Source organism: Ambystoma mexicanum, chromosome 1q (assembly GCF_040938575.1).
Source record: "Ambystoma mexicanum isolate Mex_15411 chromosome 1q, UKY_AmexF1_1, whole genome shotgun sequence".
Classification (NCBI taxonomy): Eukaryota; Metazoa; Chordata; class Amphibia; order Caudata; family Ambystomatidae; genus Ambystoma; species Ambystoma mexicanum.
Genome location: NC_090922.1, coordinates 1,427,559,026 through 1,427,584,192, shown reverse-complemented (window position 1 = coordinate 1,427,584,192; position 25,167 = coordinate 1,427,559,026). Strand labels below are relative to the sequence as shown.

The 25,167-nt window shown below is 45.9% G+C and overlaps 1 protein-coding gene across 11 annotated transcripts in view; it reads left to right on the top strand.

Moving 5' to 3' along the window:
* The window catches only part of LOC138548762 (microtubule-associated serine/threonine-protein kinase 2-like), a 2,396,492-nt gene that overhangs the window by 2,229,695 nt on the left and 141,630 nt on the right, over positions 1-25,167 (top strand). For all 11 annotated transcript variants that reach the window (XM_069642298.1, XM_069642297.1, XM_069642303.1 and 8 more), the window contains 2 exons: positions 1,362-1,463; positions 22,998-23,120. In XM_069642298.1, the coding sequence (XP_069498399.1) occupies positions 1,362-1,463; positions 22,998-23,120 (225 nt within the window). The remainder of the gene's footprint in view (positions 1-1,361; positions 1,464-22,997; positions 23,121-25,167) is intronic.

The following is a 25,167-nucleotide window of genomic DNA, read 5'->3' as shown; positions in this document are numbered from 1 at the left end:
AACTAGACTTACCTCTGCAGAATTTCGTGGTCCTAGAAGGGGACCCGAGATAGGAGGGAAAGTCTGACCCCGGCAAGTGAATGCCTTTGCGATGGTGGCCATTGTTCGAAACTGCTTACCTGGGTCCATTCCTGTCCTGAGGGGCCCTGCATCGAGTTCTTTTGCATTTCTCCACTGGAAGACTTTACACCAGAATTAGTCCACGTCCAGAGAACTGCTCGAAACTGCAAACCCCTGGAAATCAAGAGCTGAGGCTGACGGCTGGAAAAGCAACCTTAGACCTTCTACAATGGACATGCCAACTCCTGTGAAGAATCGGAGTACGGGGTGGGGGATGAGTTGTAGCAATACTTACCTAAACCTGGAACTGTTCACTGGACCCAAGAGACCCTACCTTCATTTTTTTCCAGCTTCACAAAACTGTATGGAACTTTGCTGATGTTTTGGGCACAAGGCCCCATATGATATGATATGATGTATGATATGATATGATAGGTTATTTATAACGTGCTTAATACCCAGAAGTTTCTAAGCGCGGACCCGGAGATCGAACCTGTGTTGCTCTGTCGTCTTGCTTCCAAGGCGAGCACGTTGCCCCTGAGCTATCCTCCAGAGACATCTTAGGGATGGACTTTTGAAGTTAGGATTGAATCTCTGTGGACTAGTAGTGCATTACTATCTGTACCTTCCTTTTCAGGGGTTTGATATGTATTTTGCCCTACTCCAGTAATTGTATATATGTATCTAATTTTTAGTATTGAATGATATTACATGTTAGTATAATTGTTCACTGTTATTTGGCCATAAGTAAAGAAGTATTTTTATACCTGTTTGTCTAAGTGTGTTCCTTGACTATTACACAGGGTGTGCTCATGGTGGACCCCTTACGGGCACACCACGTCTTGAGACTTAGCCTAGACACTCGTCACTGCTACCTTGAACTGGTTTGGCTACAGCTCCCAGAGTTGTCCCTGTCACAATATAGGTTGGCCTTCTAGAAATCTGTCCACCACGCCAGAGTATAGAAAATCAGTCCTAACGCTGGCCATGCCCATGCCTCTGTGCCACCTGTGCAACACTAAAAATTTAAAAGGGAAATTCATTTTGCAATGCCAAAAGTGTACCTTCCCCATAGGACGAACACCCATAACTATGGAGGAAAGGGGAGGGGACTATAGAGTTAAGAGTGCAGAATCACTACGGTGAGTTACATCTTCTGTACTAATGATGGAAACATGGATTACGCTCAAGTAATGTTCCCACCCTGTTAGACTTAATTGACTAAACAGAGTCCATCATTGCTGTGTAATGTAATTGATATGGCTGGTGTTTTTCAGCATCTGCTTTTTATTTTTCCAAAGATGAAATTGCTTGGCCTGATGGGGACGAAGCTCTGCCTCCTGAATCCCAGGACCTCATATATAAACTTCTGCGGCAGAACCCATTGGAGAGACTGGGAACAGGTATGGTGCAGCGTTCCAAAGCCCCCTACTCATTCATAACACAATTATTAAATACACATCATTTCTGCTACATAATATAATGTAGTATTGTCAAGATTAACTTCATGTTCAGCTTGATTCTGAATACACCATGTGTATCTGTAGCAGATATTCTGTAGGAGGGGAGACCTTGTCGTGCATCATAGGTCATGCTTTTACTGTAAGTATATTTGGAATTTTGATAATAAGACCGCATTGTCAAAGTCAGTAGGTCTGGCTTTGTAAATGTATGGGGAAGGATTTTCCTGTAACTACTCCACAGAACAAAATCGTCCTTCCCCTCTACGTTTGCAAAGCCAGGTATATTGATTTTGCCTGTTATTATACATCCCTTTCCTTTAAGAGAAGTTCTACCGCTTTCACTTCATACTATCTTCCTTATGCCTGTTGGCTTTTCTGCCTTATTTCTGTTCAAATTTAACTGGCCAGGATCCCTCAATGATGCTTCAGAAATCAGCCAGTCTAATTTGCATACCAATGATTCCCATGATTAAACACTGCTGATTTCATTCTGAAAGCATGTCTATTGTGTTTGCTCTGGTTAAAGTGATTGAGCCCAATGGGATGGGGCAGGAGGTCGTCTGCAACAAAATGTATTTTGTGTAAAGCAATGGAAATTCAAAGATCTTCTAATCTCTCAGCGCAGACAGTGTTTTACCACTACGAAGTTGTTGATCATGTATGCTTTGTTCACAAAAAGGTCTGGGAGGCCCTCGATCGAGAACATCCACATTTCCTGTTCTATCGGGAAGTACCCACTCTGGAGGGTCTACAACCATGTGTTAGCACAATCTGCTTTGTGGCTACCTTCTGTTCTGTATTTCTACATGAGCAGCTTTGCAGTTTCTTTTGATGCAGGGAGTGCCAACGGATGTAACCATGGCCAAAGGCATTTACATGGACTTAAAAACTGTGCTGCAGCCATTAAGTGCCATCATGATTAGGAGATGGAGATATGGCTCTGCTTTCCAGTTCCTACCTGATGCTGAAACAATGCAGTGCTTAGGAGATGACATGCGACCTATAAGCAAATTTAGTTGCATACCTCAGAACGATGGGATGTCCTGATATCTGGACAGAGGTGGCACAGAACCATTGTTCTTCCTCCGGTAGGTTTCCCTAGCAAATGAGAAAGGAGAGGAGCCTTACTCCGGGTTATCTCAGGAACGTTTTTAGACATGCACGGAGCGAGTGGGAATGGCTTTTAAATTCCATGTATGGCATTTAGGCCAAATAGTTAATGTGGGAGAATGTCATACAGTATAGATCACATGGTTGTTTATGATCCTGTAGGCCGCTGTTCTGATTCGCTTATCGCTTGATGGGATTTGCACCCTGAAGTAAACTGCACTGATAATGGGTGCATGTGCCTGGCAGACCTACCTGGGAGACGACGTTGGGGGTAGGCGAGAGTTGGTGTGCTTCTGCATACTGAAACCTACTGTGCTGCTCCCCACCTGTCGCCTCACCTTGGCGTGGTGCAGTTAGTTGCAGTGCAATATCTTGGAAACCGTGCATCCTAGTGCTTGGACCTGGAGTTTTGTTCCTTGTGTCGGGACTGGTCCTTCTACGACCACATTGATGTTTCGCCAATTTCAGGCAACCATCTCATGTTTGAAGGTGCTATAGAATAGCAGTGCGTTAAAATATTATTTCAAATGCAGCCATGTTTCTGGATCCAATTGTTATCAGATCTGAAAACGACATTAACCTCGTTTTCAAACCCGAAGAGAATTTTAGAAGCACAACACCCACACTTGTTTAACTAATCAGGCTGGTCTGTCAAATGCAATATTTGTTTCCAAGCTACCCAAAAATCTTATTATAATTAAATAGGTTGTACCCGTTTTATGATGGCACACACTTGCAGTCAATACAAGACATTACATATGAGATCTTCTGACACAAAACTACTAGACCTAATTAAGAGGTGTCTTTCCACAACGGGCAGTATTCTTTTTTTCTCTGCCTATTAGTTTTGTTTTATCTGCGATCACTGAATACAATACCTTGCACATAACTTTGGTGTTTACAACATAGGTAGTTATGCAGGGCATTTGTAAGTAATTATGGTGACATGACTGGGCGTTTTGATATGTTCTCACTATTTAAAAAATCCTTGTCATGTCACCATCACTTACTTGGACCCTACATAACTAGTAATTATTTTTAAAACCTGAAAAATATGTGCAAGCTATTGTATTCACAGTATGACTAATCCAAGGAGTTGGTCACCTCTCAGCCACACGCTTTCGGACTAAGAAGGTGAGCCTGCTACGCTTACCACCTAGGGAACAGGGAAAGCATGACCACTCTGGGGGTCTTCCTCACCCCCCATAGCAAAAGCTAGCGCAGGCAAAGGGCACGGTGTTGAGCACTGCAGTTCCGCAGAGCATGCTGCTTGATCTACGTCCACTATGTGCTACGCATCAATGTCTGTCTCTGATTCGCCGAAACCTGCGTGCCGACCCATCTGCTGCAAAGCCTGTGCAGGCCAAGGGTGCAGTGTTGAGCGCCGCAGGTCCACAGAGCATGATGCTCGATCCGCGTCCACTGTGTGCTACGCATCAACGTCCGACTCCACTTTTCCCAAACTTGTATGCCAAACCCTCTGCGGCGAAGCCTGTGCATGCCAAGGGTGCAGTGTTGAGCGCTGCAGGTGTTCGGAACCGCAGAACTTGTCCGCTATGCACCCCGTTTCACATTCTCGGCTGTACCCCATCACCTTGGACTTGAAACAACCCCAACCAGACCCGAGTCCTCAACCGACAACCCAAAAACCACTACAACACCCTCCATGCAAGCCCATTCAGCCACAAGGATGGCCATTCCACATAGACCGCAGGTAAGCGCCCTGGTGCCTCACTCTTTAGCACCTCGCCGCTCCTCCTACGCACCCCAAGGTCACCCCACTTACTCCCCTATCAGCTCAACACTCTTGGCTCTGCCATCGCTATGTCCCCCTCGGTCCATACGAGGAATAGCCTCCTCAGGATACGCACTCAGGTCACTGCATGCGTCCCACACCATGCTCCTCAATCACTCCGCCCACCGCTGACCCGGAACCCCGCAACCTGAAATCCTTGACTCTGCCATTGCTACGCCCCACCGATTCTTACGAGGAACAAGCCTCCTCAGACTGCTCACTCGGATCACTGCGTGCCTGCCACACCAAGCTCCTCAGTCACTTGGCCCACCGCAGACCAGGCCTCACACTAACCAAATCCCCAATTCGGCCATTGCCTCGCCCTCGCCTATCCCATTCTCACGAGCCCATGGTCGGACCATCACACCATTGGCCTGAAAATCCCCCATTCAGAACGCCCCAGACCAGCTCACCCTGCCTAACCTGAATGTATGGCCCGTGCACAAAAAAACTGAATCCTACCAACCTTGCACTACTACTTGCCACCCTAGCGCACACCCAATCCTCAGTTACAGACCCATCAGCACTGGTCGACCTCTACAAGCAATCTATTGCACAAGAAGTCAACACGCTTGCCCCTCTCAAACTCAGGAAAGCCAAACCCTCACTAAAAAGAAACTTTTGGTTTACTCTTGAACTCCTTGAAGTCTGTGCCACTGAGCGCACTAAAAAAATCCTCCCCTGCCTCCAAAGCACTCTTCTCCTCCCCGCCAAAAACTGTAGAAGGGAAATCCATGCTGCCAAAGCCAACACCTACAACTCCAGAATCAGTAATGCCTCATCCAACTCACAAAAAACCTTCACAATTTTCTGGGAGCTAGAGACTCCCGTCCCCACCCAGCCAGACCTGACGGGAGACAGTATCTGGTGCGAAAAACTCCAACATGTCCTCACTGTAAAGGTCAACTCCCTCAAAGTAAAAATCCTCTCCAAGCAACTTGCTATACTAACCAAACCATCATTGCCCACAGCACCCATCCCCTTACCGACCCACACTGGCACCCCGTTCAACTCCCACCCTGTCTCAGACATTGACATCACCATGATCATCAATAGCATCAAACCATCACGCTGCAAAGGTGACACTTGCCCAGCTCCATTCATCAAAGGCTGCACCAAGTCACTTATTTCCTTCTTCACACCCATCATCAACGCATCCTTCTCCACCAACCCAACTCAGTGGCAACTTCCTTGACGGAAGTATGGGTCCTACCGCTCCTCATGAAACCCTCCCTCGACCCTTCCATTTGGACAAATTACTGACCCATTACTATGGTACCCTAGCTCTTCAAGATCCTGGATCATGTTGCTTATATCCAGGTTCAACAGTATCTTGAGGAAAACATCATCTTGGGTACACGCCAATTAGGATTCCACCCCAAACACAGAACCAAAACTGGCTTACTTGATTTGAAAATCCAAATTGATGCCATCAAAGACACTGGCAAACCTTCCCTCCTAATGCTGCTAGACCTCTCTGCAGCATTCGACTTGGTAGACCACCAAATCCTATGCTCTCAACTCGCTTCAACAGCGAACATCTCTCCATCAGCCACCAGTTGGACTAGGTTCTTCCGAGCTGACAGATCCTCACAAGTCTTCACTGATGACTTCTCTGCTGAACCTACTCCTGTCATCTGTGGAGTCCCCCAAGGTTCCTGCCTCTCCCCCACCCTCTACCACATCTATACAATGCCCTTCTTTGACCACCTTGACCTACCAAGCAAATCTTACTCGAATTACACTGACGACATGCAGCTGCTTATCCCCCTCTCTGGCTCATACACCCAGGACCCAGCCACCATAAACTCTGCAAATGATGTCCTACAAAATTGGATGGCTTCTCCCCTACTCTGCCTCAACGACGACAAAACCGAAATCCTCATTGTCGGCTTCAAATCCACACTTCGCAACATTGACCCAGCATACAAGGAGTTTATCATCAATGGTAACCGTATCATCACTTCAGCCGCTGCCGAAACGCTTGGTGTCTACCTGGATACCAACCTCGATCGCCTCAGCGCTGGCTTACACAGGCAAACTGCTTCATGCCAGCAGGCCCTTCCTCTCCACTCCTAACCACCTAACAATTGCAAGATCCATCAAGGGAGCCAAGCTAGACTACTGTAATGCCTTATTTACAGGCACTTCTGAACGCAACCTGAACAAACTCCAGACGATTCCGAACAATGCTCTGAGCGGCCATTGGTCTCTCCAAATCTAACCAGATCCCCAGAGCCAGAAGAGACGCTCACTGGTTGCCCATCCGGGAAATAATTAAGTTCAAAACATTGTCCCTGGTCCACCGAGGTCTCTCTAACACTACCCAACCTACCTGTTGCATGACCTCTTAGATTGTCAAACTCTCACTTCCTGAAGACCCCCAACTTCATTTGCCTCTCAGTAGAGGGCAAGAGCTTCCCGGTCGTGGCTGCCAAGTTCTAGAATAATCCACCACCAGCACTCAGAAAGAACTGGCCTACTGGATCTGATGAAACTTAGACTTAGCTGTTCTCTGAATTTGGCTCCTCCCAAGACTCTTACATCCCGCTACTGCATCTCCCCCCCCCCATCCATTCTTCGCTTTTGACTTTATTGAAACTAGCGCCTAGATAGTCTAGGGTTTTGAGCGCTGTGGCAAATGCAAAACTAAATAAATAGGTGACAGGAAAACCCCTGAGATCTTTACTAACTATGTGGGAGCTGGGATTCATCATGATTCTAAAGCCTCTCTTGTAATGTCTGGTGTGGTTTCTGATCCCTACTATACTCTGTCCTCCTCTGAGACAGTGAAGAAGCGGATTACCCAGCCCCCTGGAGGATCATCAATTAAAGAGCCAATCAGCCAATCAGAAGATGCCCAGCGACCAGCCAACAGAACTCAAGGGAGCAGGAGAGACCCGCTGAAGGTGTGGCCTGGGCAGAGAAGGTCTACACCAGACCTGGTGTTGCAGCCTGTGCTCTACGCTGCAGGAAGACAGCAATGCTGACTGAGCAAGTGGCCAGAAGGGCCCAGCTAGTAGAAGCAGAAGGGAATGAGAGCCAGTGGAGAGTCGAGAGACAGGCCAGAAGGGAGGCGGCAGCCACAGCCCCACATGGAACCAACTGGAAACAAAGGAAGATACTGACTGACGCAAAACCCAAATGACAAGTCGCATAAGCGGCTCTGCGCCTGACTGACCCGATGCCCCTCCCGAGGACACCACATGGCAGGAGAAGGTACGCAATGGCTCCAGGTTACCTGGAGATGGACGATGAAGCAATGAAGAGGAAGAAGGACTTCCACATGGGAGAAGCACAGAGAAGCCCCAGAGTGGAGAGAACACAAAGAAGCCCCAAGGTAGGGAAAAAAAAAGAGAAGCCCAAAGGTGGGGCGAGCATAGAGGAGCCCTGTGGCTAAAGAGAGACCCAAGAAGCCCCAGAGTGGGATGAGAGAGTGAGACAAGCCCTGGAGCTGGGAGAGATTGAAGAATCTATGGAGTTGGGAATGAGAGTGAGAGCAGCCCCAAAGTGGGGAGACTGCAAAGAAGCCCTAGAGTGGGGGAAGCAAAAGAGGAAGGCCCTAGAGTGCGGAAAGAAGGAAGAAACCCCCGGCTGGGTAGTGGGCAGGAGAGGAAGAGACTGAAAAGTATACAACTACATGTTTGGGACAGTGCCAAAGGCATGAGGCCTAAAGTGCACACACAAGGGTGGGGGGGGGGTCAGAAACCAGTTGGAGAACAGAAGAGACCTAGGCTAATCAGCCTTTGCTGTGGGCTGCACACCCTTTTTCCCACGCTGGGATTGCTTGAAAATGGTAGGTAGTACGTATTGTGAGGTCTTTCTAGGATTGCATTTCATATAAACACAAATCTTTGATTCTTAATAGTTTTCAAATTCAAATGTTGTATTCAGTCACACTAAAGTGCAGATGCGAAAAAATGCCAATGCATTTTGGACTAGATATAACGTCCTTCATCAGGGTCTCTATTTCACGCCTGATCCATCAGGGCCTGTATTTCGCACCTGATCCATAGTCAATCAATCATTATTTACATATCAGAACAAAAGCAGTGTGTGCAGCATCATCATCTGATTAGTACAACAATGTTCATGGGTTGGTCAGCAGTACCAGTTATTCAATATAACATTAGCTTACAATGAGAAATTTTCTCAGGGTTGTGTGTTCAATTCATCAATAGCATGAACATTTATGAGTGTAAGGCCACGAGACAGAAAGACGTGTAAGACCGGTAACAACAAATGAGAGAAAATAAACTGCCTTGTTACATTCTATCATTAAGATGGCTGTAACTACATTGCATGGGCAGCCATTTTGTCAGGCAGACCATGCATTGGTTCCCATAGAGACAGGCAGTACACAAGAGCTTCACTATGAGTTTCACCCGATAGTGACTCTGTCCGAAGACTGAGGCCACGCGAAACGCACCAGCATGGCAGACACCACTGCACACTGTTAAGCGACCTCAATTCAGCACTCCAAATAAGTCAGTGCCTAGTCTGGGATGCTTAAGGGAAGCCCTTATTTATATATTTTTATGACAAGTTCATAGATCTGGATGATAAACCCTTGTATAACGCCCCTCTCTTTGAATCCCCCTGACCTCACCGAGCCAAGAAGTAGGTTTGTTTTGCAAATTAAAAGATTTATTGAAAAATTAAACAAGATATATATCACACTTTTATAAATAAATATTTGATAGCACACTTATGAATAGGACAGTGATCAACAATGGATAATATTATACTAGCACAATTCTTTATTACTTATGAGTTGGTATAGAGAGGATAAAGTAGCTGAGAATGCTTTTATGGGTTCAAGGAATTGCAATGATGGAAAAGAATGCAGCACAGAAATAACTGAGATGGTTTCCACAAGAGATAATATGATCACTTTTTCTTTTGACAATTCACTCCCCCCGCCGCTATGCAATATAAGGAGATGGAAGGAGAGCACACAATTTTCAGGAATACAATCAAATGCAATACCAATTCATTTCCCCCCTAGCAAGCTTAGAGCAACAGGGATGATTTTAAAACACAGGCAAAAATACTTTACATGTGATTTGCAAAGAAGTGAAAATATGCTAAAAAATGATTTTAATTCCCTATAGAAGATTCAAGGTAGGTGACAGCTACTTTGAATTAGTTCAGGTCAACACTAGCAGTGATTCATGAGGGATTATCAGGTTGAAAACGGATTTCAGCAGTTGCCAGCAAAAGACAGCGATTTTGACAGGTGGAAAAATTTTATTCAAATTGCAATTTGCAGCACTTTTCCTGAGTGCGTCGAGCGCGATTACAGAAAAACTATTTTTATATGAAAGTTAAATCTCGTTCCTAGCACACGTGGTTCGAAAGATACGGATGATTAGTGGAGGTAGATTCTCAAAAATAAAGTAAAGCTCAGAATGACAAATGACACTTTCACAGGTTTGAAATCGCAGAATGGACACACGATTTCTATGATGCAGTTTTAAATAGGTGGAAATGGTTTGAATTAGATTATTTTAAACTAAGAGATAACTATGCACAGTTCTGTGGGTACTCGCACTATAAATTTTAAATAGGCCGTCAAGATCTGGTCATGTTTGGGCTTCACTCGCCACGGACGGTCTCTGGTACCGGTTCTGCTCATAGCAATCTGGTCTGGGTCTCTGGTTTTGGCAAAATTTCTGACACTGCATAGCGGTCTGGTCTGGGTCTACTCTTCTATCGGCACTGCACGGCGGTCTGGATACAGCTCTGCTTTCTGGGTTCTAGCACAGGGTTCTAGGCCAGAATCAAACAGCTCGCCCGGCTGTTGAATAGTTTGGTTAGGTTGCTGGATTCTGAGGCCTCTGAAGGATTCATCTTGTGGACTAGGCCTCTCTGCTGCAAGTTCTGAAGTCTGGATTCTTTCTAAGTTCTGATTCTGGAGTCTTATGGATATTGTCTGGTCAGGCAAAGTGCTTCGCAAGAAATCAGTTTGAAGTGGGAAGTGAGTGTCCCTACCTGGGTTTCAGTGATCCTTTTTATGTCTTTTGAAAGTGGGTGGGAAGGCTGACTTTCTATGCCCAACCCTCTGAAGATCCTGATAGGTTAGCAGATTTTCTGTGCTCGCACTGGAGAACAGAGTTGTCATCCGGTGTCATTTTTATGGCATACAGAAAGAACACTCTCCTTGTCACTTTGCACACAAATCTATTTTTGATCCAAATGCGTATTTATATATGTACATTTTTTCTAATATTATATGTCCAGTTAACAATTTTCTGTAGCACCAAACCATTCGATCCCTGTCTTTGTAAGATGTTGTGTCCACTTCTGACAGAATTCTGCCCTTTTCATCCAGAACACAACCTCCAAACTTTTCCAGAATTTACACAAATGTGCGCAAGGAATATGGGCATCAGATGATGAAGTGTCAGATTTTTAACATACAGACATTTGGAGTAATTACTTATTTTCAGCTTCTACCCCCCAGAACATACCACAGAGCCCTAACCCCTCTTAAAATGTGCACAGAAAAATCACAGGAATAATGTTATTATTGATATAATTTTGACGATTATGTACTATGAATTATCCATCTTTCTAAAATTATGCTCTGGCCCAGAGGGGTGTGGTTTAGGTTCCAGAGCACATGGGGGAATTTCTGTCTGTCCCCCGCCTCCAAGCTCAGCTGGCTCACAGGGGCAGTGCTCCTCCCAGTTTCTTCCAAAAGGAAGCCATTTACAACCCCCTGATTTAGAAATTGCTTAAAGCAAAGGAAAGTTCATTGTTCTGTTTCCCTGCTCCCAGTTGCTCCTACCCTAATTCAATCAAAGAGGTGTGATCTCCTTTTGGTGGGAACAGCAGAAGGCAGCCAGGCCTGTGAATGCAGTTGCTGGGCAAGTTTCAACTCCTGTCGGGGGTAGTTGCCGGGCAGAATTCAATCTCTTTAAGCCAGGCTTCAGCCAAATGTCACTTCTGTTCCAGTTTTTGTTCATTCAAATCAAACTTACAATTTTGACACATGCAGCTAGAACGCTGATTTGAAGTTCAAAACTGACATTTAAACAGTTGCAACCTATGTGACACTCCAAAGTAAATCACTCATTTATTTTAAACATTTCGATTTTAGTGGCTTTAAGTCCAATTTCACTTAAGCTGCTGACATCCAGAGCTCAGCCAGTTTTGTTATGAACATTATTTTAGGCTCTTCATCTTTCCAGATTTGGTATGCACACAAGACTTCATTCTACCAGGCGTCTGCTGGTATTCAGTAAGATTTGTGAATATCTTGCAATGTTTGAAAATAGGCATTTTGAGCTTGCATTCAGAGAAACAAAGGTGATTTCAAAGTGCTTTTTGAGCTAACAGGCACTGCTGTTTTTTCTTTGGCACCACGTTTCACTCATGGCGCTTCTGGCCCATCACGCTCGCACTGATGGGTGGCAGGTCAGGCGACCATTTTGGTGTGTGCAAAACTGCGTGGTTTTCCGGGATTCTGGTGCAAATGTGGGCTTTTCGGCCATCTTGGATTTTCTAAGCCCACAGCACCAAATGTTGCAGCATAATAACTTGAACGTGGGTCGATACACCTGACAACACAGTGGTAAAACGCTAATCCGTCACTAAATACGATCTAGTTATTTCCATACACAGCTGACTGTTCGATTGTTTACAGCAGAAAGGTTGGGAAATGTTCAATTGTTTCCAACACATACGGAGCATGTTGCTCACCGAGTGGTTTGAAACTAACAAATCTTATGCTAACCCTGCTTGTAAAACACACGCTGTCTCTCAGGGGACTCTCTACAGTGGGTGATAATGATATATAGTACAAATGGAATGTCAGGAATGGATTTGGAATTAACGTGATCTCCTGCTCACACAAGACACTTCCTAAGGTTATACACCCGCATGCCGACACCAACGTGATTGATACAATGCACATTGGCCTCACAAGCAGTAGGGTTATGTGCACAATGATCAGATGATTAGCACTTTGATGAGGAAAAACAAACACAGTTAAAATTGTAGAGGACATGCTGCGGTTAAATGTTTTAATGATAGAATGTAACAAGGCAGTGATTTAAGTGTCCTAGATTGTTCTCTTTATATCCTCTCATTTGTTGTTACCTGTCTTTCTCTTTCTGTCTCGTGGCCTTACACTCATAAATGTTCATGCTTTTGATGAATTGAACGCACAACCCTGTGGATAATTTCTCATTGTACGCTAATGTTATATTGAATGAGCGGTACTACTGGCCAACCCATGAACATTGTTGTACTAATTGGATGATGATGCTGCACACACTGTACTTTTGTCAGGTGCGAAATACAGGCCTTGATGAAGGACGGTATCTAGTCTGAAATGCATTGGCATTTTTTTGCATCTGCCCTTTAGTTTGATTAAATAAAACATTTGAACTTGAAAACTATCAAGAACCAAAGGTTTGTGTTTATATGAAATACAACCCTAGAAGGACCTCACAATATTTACTTTCAACCTTTAAATTATTTTGAAGGAACTCAGCGTCGGAAATAGGGTGTACATCCCACACCGACGGCTGATTAGCCCAGCTCTCTTTTGGTTATCCAGTTATTTCGAGTACCCAGCAAGGTGGCACCAATTAGCGGGCTGCACTCCACACACATAAAATTACACGTCAAGAAAAGCTGCCGTCCCTTTAATTGTCCCTTTAATTGTGTAGTGACTCGAAGTATACCTTGGTTGTATTTGGATTTTTCTTTTTAGAGGTAGTGGGAGAATCTAGATTAGAATGGAATTCTGGAGCAAAGACTTCATTTATGTACGACATCTCGACGAGCACCCTTTTGCTTGCTTCTTTTTACCGAAGGCCTTTGTCTCTTTGGCTACATGCATCTTTTTACCTTGAGGAATGCATAGGAGTTAATATAACATGCCTTCTTGTCCGTCTCATGATTTTGACCTACCACAACAGGAAGAACAATACTAATAGACAAAGTAAAAAGACTTCTGCTCATCAAAGAAAGAAAGGTGGACACAAGTCTTCATAATTCCTATTAGTAGTTCTCTGTGTGGAAACGCACAAATAGAGCCAACAATAAAAATGCACTCCATATAATGCTGCATATAACTGAAAAACACTTTGATGTACCATTAAAGTAACGTATAGCAATTTTTTTGCCCCCTTATAAAGCTCCACTGACCTCTACAAAATGGCTGCATCTGTATTAGAACTTTTTCCAGAATGGAGTCTTTATGCATGTTGGATCAGCTGACTGGAACCAGGCCCCACTCTAATTTATATCTTCACGAGCTCGGGAAGCAAGCAAAGGCAGACCCAACAATGAAGTCAGAAAACGGGGATGTATGGGATCTGGCCAGCAGTGAATAACCGGAAATCCTGTTGACCGAAAGTCTAGCTGCAGATTTTTAATGCGCATTACAGATAGGATTTTGCCTATTTTTCTCTTAAGTGATTCAAATTCAAACTTCTGTTTTTGAAGATTTCTATTTATACTTTTCTTTTCAATATTCTTTGACCACACCCCACCCTTCCTCTTTCTTCCCATTTTTTCCATCTGTGCCTATTTCCTCTGACTCTCTACTGCAACCTTTCTATTTCTCTCCACTTAAGTTTTCTACTTTCTTTTTTTAACAATTGTTTTCCCTCCCCTTACAATTTGCGTGCACTTCCTTTCTATTCATAAGAAGGGTCTTAGTGTTGTTGTGCACTCTCCTGCTTTTGTGTTGTGCCATTTTGTTCATCCACTTTGTTTTTGTGTAATGTAAACAACCACTGTTTTTCGTGGTCCCCGGGTTTTGGCATAGAAGCTTGGACTACTGCACATAACCCCATAAGTGGTATTTCCTTGGACACTAGGCTGCTTCACTACCTTTGTCAGCGCGCATGAGTGTATTGTCAGGGATGTGGCTGCCTCTTTCGCCATGTTTTCAGGCATTTTGTTTCTTCGCTTCCCATTGTCTTTGATACTTGGCTGGTTCTCTTCCCATTATAGGCTACATTGTGTTGCCCTTGTTTGGATGAAGCGACATGTATGTTAATCTGTGCAAGAGCACTGGCACTCTTCAGTGCAATAGTAAAGTTTTTATACTTGTTTTTGACAAAAGCAGAGCCACAAACTAGTATATTAAAAGCAGGTTTAGAGGGACAGTAAATTAAAGAAGTGGGGAATAGGTAGGATTTCCCACATAAAACACAAGAAAAATCAAAAACTATGTATTTCTTTGGTCTTTCTACTGATGCAAAGACCGAATAGTTGGCTCTCTATCCACTGTAAGGGTTCTTGGTTGGTAATCTGTAGAGGAACAGCCACATGCCTCTGCAGGAGGTCCCGCCCACTACTACCTATATGCTGGGAGCCTGAAATCGTGCAATGCTTGACACTAGTAGTTGTGACCATTCCGCAGCGAAGATTCGTGAAAAGGTATCCATTGAGAAAGCCATATCAAAGGTATTCCCGTAGAGAAGATAATATAATGGCTTCCTGAAGGAATATGAGAATGAGAGAAAGAGAAGCTGGTGACGTCACAAGAGACGAGCATGCCGCCCTGAAGAATGGCTGAGGAAGAAAATGTATGGATCACATAGAAACCGATGACGAAAATAAGAGTCGAGTAACTTTAAAGTACAAAAGAAGATTGCACGTGTGAGAAGCACTGCAGAAAATGCAAGCTGTTAATAAATGTACAGATGCAGCAATGCAAGTAGATTAAGTAATCTTAGAAGCTGGCTATAATTAGTGAATAGATTGCAGGCGGAGCCGCCATTGTATAGAAACTGGACATCAGTGTCACAAGTATAGTAAGTTCAAACCCATGGCGATGGAGGACTGAAAGCTGTGTCATAGCAAAGAATTTGCTGGGATCGTGGAAGAATTGAGAAAGGCTGTCTGCCCTGGCTGACTGGCATGGTGTCCAGTTGCAAATACAGAACACCCTGAGTTTTATTCATTCAAGATCAATTGAATGTAGCAAAATGGGCTAAATTGTGGTCTCAAGTCACGTGAGCCAAGGATAAAAAATAGAGTTGGGCATGCAGTTGCAGAATTATGATAGCATGTGCTCACACGCCATTATATGCCCAGAGACGAGAGTACACTGCAAGGCCAAGTTCAAAGACAATCTTCATGGCAGAAGGCATAGGTGATGAGATGTTGGACTAATTTGGTGGGGAGGTAAAGTCATGTCCACCTCCTGGCACCTGGGTATGAGCTTACGTGAGCTGAGTGTTCCAGGCTGGCACGAGCGTGCCAACCAACTGTAGCGGGCCATATAACAAAGGGCCTTATAATTTGAGAGCCAATGATATACCATGTATATAATAGCAATGAAGATGACTTTCACTAAGGGTGGGCAGAACTTATCCACCTGACAGTAGATATCCAATCACAACCCAAACCCCTATAGAAAGTATACGTAGCTGTTCCCCTTGAGCATATCACAATCCCTCTTAGGGTTTTCTTAGTTTGCCACGTAGCATGACGTCACATATGACAAATTATTATGTGATTTTTTTATGAAATTCTTTGAGAATGCTTGTGCGACGTCCGTTGTTACTCCGTTTTAGACAATTGATATTAAAACAGAAAATACTTTGCCATCTTTCTGAGTTGGTTCGATTATTTGGTGTCTGAGTTATTCTGCATCCCATCCATTGCATGCGTGTTGCCAAAAAGGCTCGAACGCTCTCATCTCTGTATTGCAGACACATATCTGCCCCACTTCCTTGGCAGGACACCTGGTCGCTTCTCCTCCAGCTGTTTGGGCATGACTGGCACTGGATCGCTAGTCAGGAATTTTGTTAATTCATGGTTACTGTGCTTCGTATTCTCAAGGCATGTGTTTGTTCTCGTCCTCTTATCTGAGCACGTGGTTGGATCTGCATCCATAGTTAAGGAACTTGGTTAGTTCTTTTCACATTTTCGCAGCACGTATTAAGTTCTCGGTTATCGGGGCTCGTGGCTTGCCCCCCCGTACATTGTTTAATATAGTCCACTTCAAACATCCTGACATTACAGAACACTTAATAGTGAAATGGTCTAAAACATACCTCATCCATCAGATGTAGGTACAAATACAGCCTTCACACTTTTATATCCTGAAATTGTTGAATGGAGTGCTCTTCTTGCTGGCACCTATAAGTGCATATGTGCTCCTGCAGTTCACATCCTTGAACCGTTAAGAATTCACAAGCCTCCAACATCTGTAGAGCCCCTGGATAGGGATAGTTTTGCGGAATTCGTCGATAACGTTCTCCTCATGAACTCGAGCAAATCCCACTCTGCAGCTCGTGCCGGGCCCACCTATAGCAGCTGCAAGTTTGCAGGCTTTGTGCTGGAACCAGCCCTTTGCATTATCTTGACTTTGTTGATTTTTAAAGTGTTGTCATGGTATTAGGTGCACAGTTGATCTGACATCTACCCAGGGAAGCCACATGTTGTGATAAAATATTGAACTGGAATTAAATGTGATGTATATTTCTTGAAATACTTTAACCCAGATGTGCAAATTAACACATTTCCAGACAATTGATTGTTCGTTTAAGCAAAGGCGTCTTTAAGTCAAGGGTTGTGAGGTTTATTTCCGGGTTTTCCACAGGGCACAGATTGTCCTCTTAGGCATTTATTTCTACTTCCGGTACCCTGTTACGTCCGTGTCTCCACGGCCCTGTGTGCTGGGAGACCGGACGGATCTGAGGCTAGGCCGTGCGGCCTCTGTGTCGCAGCTCCAGCGGGAGCTGGAAGAAACACACACACACAGAATGTAGGTCGGCCCCGGAACTGCCTCCCGTGCTCGAGGGCGGGGCTTTTATTGGAACTTCAATTCAAAACAAATGTTCAACTGTTCATGTCCAAGGACCCTTCATACTCACGGTCCACAGGGGGCCGACTACCATACATAGTCTTTGAGCCTGGCGGGCGGTCTCGTGGCAGTTCTCAAACTATATCGCCCTCCTCGGGGCCTGACCCCCACTGTCCTTTTGGGTGGCTCACCTTTTCTGTCCAGCTCGCTCCACTGCTCCCACGTCCTGTCACCCGCAGCTGCCTCATCCTGGAGGGGCGCGGGCTCTTCTTCATTGACTGAGCTTCTTCATTCTCCTGGTGGCCCTCGCCATCAGTCCACAGATTTCGTGGCACCGCCTTGAACCACAACGCATTTCTTGTCACCTGGCGGCGCCCTCTTGTTACCGTCACCATGGTCCCTTGCCTGCCACTGACGGTTCATGGGAGCTCGTCATATCTGGTGTCCAGTTTTGACTTTGTTGGGTTTCGCAGCATGACCACTTGGTCTCCCACCCGGTGGTTAGACGGTCTCACCCTCCTCTTGACACTCATGTGTGCGTTGGTGCTCGCTCTCCTTCTCTCCGTGCGCTCCTCATCAACTTCGTCCGGGTTCCTGCTGGGGTGATGTGGAATCGAGGATTTAATGACTGTGCCAAACATGAGGTCAGCTGGCGGGACGCCCGTCGTGCTGTGGGGGGTGACCCGGTAGTTCCGCAGAAAATGGTATAGGTCAATCATCCACGGGCTAGCGTTCGCCTTTGCCACTCTTAGTACTTTGTTTAGGGTCCTCATGAATCGTTCTACATCGCCGTTCGGCTGAGGCCACCTTGGCATGATGTGATAGTACTTTACGTTCAGTTCGTGCAAATACTGTTTGAATTCCTCCCCCGTGAAGGGGGGACCATTGTCGCTCTTGATGGTGGTGGGTAGACCATGTGTTGCAAACATCTTCTCCATGGCAGGGATGACCACCTCCGCTGCAGTGAATTCCACTATTTCGATCTCGGGGTACCGGGAATGGTCGTCAATGGCCACCAGGAGGTAGAGGCATTCCCGTAATGTGCAGAAATCGATGCTGATTGCCTCCCACCGGCCATGCCCACGTTCCGCTGACTGTATGGGTTTGGGTTCAGGCGGGGCCCAGGTTATTTGGCAGGGTAGGCAGGTATTTATCCGCTTTTCAACCTTCTCGTCAATCTGTGGGAACCATACCCGGTGCCTGATCCGAGCTTTTGTTCGTGCCATCCCTTGATGTCCTTCGTGGGCCAGTGCCACTATTCTGTCTTGTATGCTCGGTGGGATGACAATCCGATTACCCCTAAGCAACAGTCCACTCTCTGTGATCGACAGGTCTTGTCTGACGGTGAACATCCCGGAGAGAAAAACCTTCGCTTCCACGGTCCTGTTGTGTGTGTTTTTCATGAACGTCTTCCAGTCGCCTGAGATGATGGCGTCCTTTACTAGGTCACAGCATGGGTCTTTGTGGGTCTCAGACTCGATGTCCTCGATGCTGACCGCCTTCGGCCTCATGGCTCGCACCACCTGGCATATGTGCTCCTGGGTCTCTTCAGCTACTTGGACTTCTTGTAAGGTTGCCGCTCGAGGATGCCTTGAGAGGAAGTCCGCCGGTTTTCCACTTCCCGGCTGGTAAGCCAGCTCAAAATTGTACTGCTGGAGGTGCAGCAACCACTTGGTGATCCTTGCCGGTGGGTGTGACGACGTACTCATGAAGATGGGTAATAGGGGTTTGTGATCTGTGATCGCCGTGAATCTCCGTCCATAGAGGTGTAGATGAAAATGACGACACCCTCATAGCACGGCAATGGCCTCCTTCTCGAAATGAGAGTAGCGCTGGTCTGTCATCGTGAGTGCTCTTGATGCGTATGCGATGGGCCTCTTCTCCCCCTCCTTGGTGACCTGCATGAGGATGGCCCCTAGCCCTACAGGACTTGCATCCACGAACAGTTCCGTCGGGAGCTCAGTGTCGTAGTACGCCATTTTTGTGTCGACGGACAGGGACTCCTTAATGCTTTCGAAAGCCTCCTGGCACTCCTGCCCCCATTCCCGTTTGGCGTTTCGTTTTTTCAGTTTGCGTAGGGGCTCCGAGAGAGTTGCCAGATTTCGGATGAATCTACCCAGGAAGCTGCGCACTTCAGTGGTTGTCATTGGCGGGCTTGCCGCTTGAATGTCTGCAACCTTCTGGGGGTCAGGGGAGATGCCTGTACTGCTGAATTTGTACCCAAAGAATGTGATTTCAGACTTGAGAAACTCGCACTTTTCCTTATGTATGGTTAATCCAGGGTCTTCTAGCCTGCCCAGTAGGGTCTGGAGCCTCTTGAGATGATCTTCCCTGTCAGGAGCGTGAATCAGGATAACGTCGCTCACATTGAGGACACCAGGTATGTCCCGGATGACTTCTTGGATGGTTTGTTGGAAGACTGCAGCCGCTGACGATATCCCAAAACTCAGGCATTTGTACCTCCGCAGCCCCAGATGTGTTGAGAAGGTCTTGATGTAGCGAGAGTCTCTGTGAAGTTTTAACTGGTGGTACCCGCCTTCAGATCAACTTTGGAGAACACTTGCGACCCTGTGAGGTCGGCCACGATTTCGTCAAGCGTGTGATGTGGTGCTCCCGCGTGATGGCGGTGTTCGGGAAAAATCCAGACTTTTCCGGGCTGTTTGGGCTTTCTTGTTACTACCATCAGGGAAACCCATGGTGTAGGCCCTGTCACCTCCTCTATTATGCCGGCTTCTTCCAGCGCTTTGAGTTCTTTCTCCACTTGTTCTCGCATGTGGAATGGTGTTCTCCTGTGTCTCACTGTTTTCGGCTGTACCGATTCATCAATGTGCAGTCTGATGGTCTTCCCTTTCAGACACCCTATCCCCTTTTGTAGTTTTTGGTAGTGCTTTAAAATGTTCTCAACTTCTTGCACTTCATCGATCTAGAAGATGAACTTGACCAAACCCAGATCATCCGCTGCATCTCCACTCAACAGGCATTCGATCCCCGCCTTCACGGCGTAGATTTTTGACCAAAGCCTATTTTCGCCGTGGACTAGAGTGGTGCGGAATCTGCCGATGGCCGGTAGGGGCTTCCTGCTGCCGTATGCAAACAGTGTGTCCGTGTCCTTCAGGACCGGTTGTGGTCGTAATGTCTGAAACATGCTTATGGGCATGACATTCACGGAGGCACCCGTGTCGATAGTCATCCATACATACTTGCTGGAGGGTGACCAAACACTTGCGCCTCCGGAGATTCTTTCTCTGTGTCGCCTGCCCTTGATCCAACGCAGAAACCAGGTAGACCTTCCTCCCTTTTCTACACTGTTCTTTTCCGGATTTGTGTGGTGTGCCTGAAACATCGTCCCCTTCTTCCTCGGTCGATGATTTGGTGGTCTCGACTCGCCATGCGCTGGCCTGCTTCTTTTTGGTCCCGCTCTTTTCTTGAGGGTTCTGCGGGGGCTGCACCGGGGTGCCCACTGATCGGCATACCTTCACATAGTGGTCCTTTCTGCCGCAGGCCCCGCATGTTGTACCTTGCGCGTGGCAGTTTCGCCGTCCGTGTCGCGGACCGCCGCACCATCCGCACTCAGTGGGACCCGGGACACGTGGCTGCGACCTGTTTTGTGCATAGCTGCCGCCAGCCTCGTCCCTCGTGAACTGTCTGTTGGTGACATGGGACACCATAGCTGTGGTGAGAGCGGGCTGTAATTTTTGTAGCGTCGCCCCCATGTTGGCAGCCCTGGTATGTGCCAGTTCTCTTTGTCGGCCCAGTTCGAGAATTCGTGTGAGGGAGATGCCTTTCTCACTAAGCACCATCCGTCTCAGTTTTTACGAGTGAATGCCATTGATGAGTTGCCTCCGGATCTCTTTTTCAACGTTTGTGAATTCACACGAAATGGCTAGCTTCCTCAGCCGTGTGTGGTAGGCGTCCAGAGTTTCTTCATATGCCTGAATGGTGGTGCAGAATATGAATGTCTCATAGTCCGGATTCAACTGCGGGAAGAAATGCGCCGTCAGGGCATCTTTCGCATTTTGGTATGCATCCTGGCCATCATCCACGGTTAGAGAGTTAAATATGCGTAATACCTCGTCCCCCAAGTTTAGCAGCAGGTGCGACCTCATCTTCCTGGCAGTCGTGATGTCCTTGCATTCCATTGCCATTTCGAATTTCTGGATCCATAGCTGCCACCTGGGGCCAACTGATGATGGGTCGGTGAAAGGGTAAAATGGCTGGATCATACCCGAGAGGTTTCCTTGCCGGTGAGCCTGTGGTGATGGCGTCGACAGGTTTGCCTCCATTCAGGCCGGCGTGCCGGGTCTGGGGGTGGTTGTGCCGGTTGCAATTGCTGTGGTTCACTAACCTCACCGCAGTGCTGGACCCTGGGTGATCCTTTTCTCTTGATGAATGTCAGCAGTGGGCCTCCCCTGATGTCGTCTGTGGTTTCAGACCCATGGATGGTGGAGGAAGAGTCTTGGTGCTTCTCCTTATTGCAGGACTGCCCTTGTGTTGTCTGGGACAGGTTGATGTTGCTGAGGATTTTTGTTCTCCGCGATGGCAAAAGACAGGAAACATTTTTTTTTTTGGAGGACGGGGCGGGGGGACATTCGTGTTGCTGCCTCCCCCACCGAGTGTCCAAAAATGTAGTCACGATGGCCGCAAGCCATCAGCAGCGTCGAGCGTGTGAGCTCCATGTGTTGCTCCTCGTCGCCATTGTTACATCGTGTCTCCACCGCCCTGTGCGCCGGGAGACCGGACAGATCTGAGGCTAGGCCGCGCGGCCTCTGTGTCGCAGCTCCAGCTGGAGCTGGAAGAAACACACGCACACAGAATGTAGGTCGGCCCCGGAACTGCCTCCCGTGCTCGGGGACGGGGCTTTTATTGGAACGCCCTGCATCACCACGTAGCGGGACGCAGGGCGGATGCAACATACCCCACGTTTGAAGTTGCTGGTATGTGTAATCAACCTTTGCTGTGCCCGGGTGATATACAGCACACTAATATAAACCCAAGGCGTATTCACATACATTCTGTTGGCTAGATCTGAACCTCCCTTTGAGTTTATTTTGGCATCGGGCTGCTAATAAGTTTGGCTTGCTATGAAGTGTTGTCTCAAATACAGTCGAACAAGCAGCCATCCACTGCCGCACGTGCTGTACCCATTTTCCAAACAAACAAAAGTGGCTGTTTGAGACCGCAATCTGGGCGTCTATAATAGGATTTGGATGTTTGATGCGCTCCTATGTGAACTGTGTGACGTGTTGGGCATGTGGTGCAATTTTGGAGTTCCTATGAGAGTTAAGTTGAAGATTCTCAAAAGGCATCCTATTTAAGGAAGGGCAGCTGGAGGAGGCGGCATTTGTTTTAGTGTATTTATTAATATTTAGTGGATTCATATAGCATCTGATAGAATTCTTAAAGGCTTTCTCTGAGCATGGCTTTGCTGGCCAGGCATTTCAAAGGGTGGTTTAATTTGATTCACATGGTAATTGTTGGAAGCAGCTCCTTTGTGAAGGGCTTCTCCAAAGGTTGTATCCACAAACAAAAAGTATACAGAAGGATCTGAACAGGCCTGGGAATAAAAATAAGCGTTTCCTCAGTAGCCCTCACCTCCAGTTACCTGTCCACGGAGGGGCAGGCTGCCACATCTGGGCATAGTTTTTGCTTCCATTTGAGGGATCCCATCTGATAGTTGTATGAAAACCCGTCCCATTCACTTCGCCTTTTGCCCTCACTGTGATATGTACAGCGTCCACGATCTTTGAGTGGGTGATGTTTGATTGTTGCCTTATTTCTGTGATTCCAGGAAGTGCCTTTGAGGTGAAGCAGCACCGCTTCTTCAAAGATTTGGACTGGAATGGATTACTGCGTCAGAAAGCAGAGTTCATCCCGCAGCTAGAATCTGAGGACGACACCAGCTACTTTGACAGTAAGACCTGAGCGCTCTCATGTTCATATGAGGAACATAACCAAAAAATGTAATGTGTTGAAGGTTATGAATCCGTTTTAACCACTGACATTGCTCTAGGCAACCTTTCACACCATTGATGTTTGGCCTGTCTCTGGCATGTCAGAAGGGAACCAGCCATATACAAAACGGACTGTCCTGCCATAAGTGGGCACAGTACATTCCGAACTGCACTAGAATACCACTGTATTACATCTGTTTTATGTTGTCTCCTCTATAGCATTGCATATAAGCCGTGTCAATTATATTTTGAAAACTATACACGTAATAAGAATTCCTTTTATGGAGACTGTTGAGGAGGGATCACGTTTTAGAGTGGCGTACAGCAAGCGAGATTTCATTTATATTAAAGTAGCCTTTTCCCATTATTAGGTGGCATGCCCTCTGTTAAAAACAAGGAGTCACCTACGAGATGCTCATGTGTTATTGGCAGGCTAGTGCCAGCCGACTCACAGTTGACGGGGAAAACATGATGTAGTAAGCACTCTGTAGTGACAGATATTAACTGATAATGGTGTGATTGACCATGTTTGTTTCTCTGTTTTTAACAAATGTATTACAGTGTCGATGTTGTGACTTTATAGTTGGTTACCTCACACTTTACATAGGAAAATTAAAAAGGAAATATACTCTAACGTTTGTACTCATCTGTGAAAGTTTACCAAATTTGGCTGGTCGTATGTCACACTTGTGTAATCAATGGCACGCACACAATGGGGAGACCCCGTAGAGAATTCAAAACTAGATAATTAAATGTATAACTATAACAAAACTCATTACATTTAACAGAAACATTCCTCAAAATGTTACATTTCTAGTAGGGGATGTTTTTTATTTCTTATAAATATCATAAAATCAAATATATATACATTCACAATATATATTTTCAACAAAACATGAATTCTGTAACATCCAGTAATACATTTGACATCTTCATTAGATGCTGTGTGATCTACAAACAATTGTTCTCAGTTTCACATACATTTTAGATCTCCTATGGTGTAATAATCATAATTGTCTCAATGCATTTCAGGTGTTTTCCACACCCTTCTTCAAGAGTTATGGGTACTAACCTCCTTACATTTTTAATTAAAAAAAAAGGAAATAAGTCAATTATAAACAACTTAATCCAGAGTCCAATTAATTACTGAACGGCAAAAGCTACTAACCTCCTATCACATGGTACTACTGTATTAATACCATATTGTATTTATCAGGAATTTCCTAGATCGTAAAAAATACATCATCAAAATCTATCACCTTATAACTAAGGAATACTGAGCCCCACTTAGCAAAGGCAGAAACCCTACTTGCAGTGCTTGGATGTAGAATGTAGGGGTGTACTGAATAGTAAATTACTCCGAGGCTCAATACTTGGGCCTAATAGTAATATTCCATAATGTTGCCTCCAGCAGTATATCAAATATTAATATACTGCTGGTGGATTGGTCCAGGAAAGAGATGAGTGGTTAACAAATAGTGTGGTTAATTCCACTGCTAATAGGTTGGTTATAGGTTGAAATGGTCACCCAAGGGAATGAAGAATTTAAAGAATTTAAATAAGGTGATGGCACATAAACTCAATGTAACTACGGAAGCATGGTGGTCGGACACCATTACTGCTGGACAATTTAATCCCTTTTTGGCTGACATTATTGGTAACAAGGCCTACTTCGTACCTCAACATGTTGGAGGAAGGCAGGAGAAGTCTCTTCAGGCTCTGCTCCTGGTGTGGCTTAAGGACCAGCTACATGGAGGACAAGCACATGAGATCTCTCTTCTGTCTGCATCTCGATCATGAAGAGGACTGATGCTGCATATAAGGTTTCTGGCCAAAACCAATAGAGACTGGTACCAACTGTTGGCAGCGTGGTTGAAGGAAGACGGGGCCCATGGCGTGGCCTCTGTGCATGCTCAGGCGAAGGCCAGAGCGGGCGGCACTCAAGATCGCTCTTCACCTTCTAAGAGGTCCAGATCGGCCAAGGAGGCATCCCCGCAAGGCACCAGT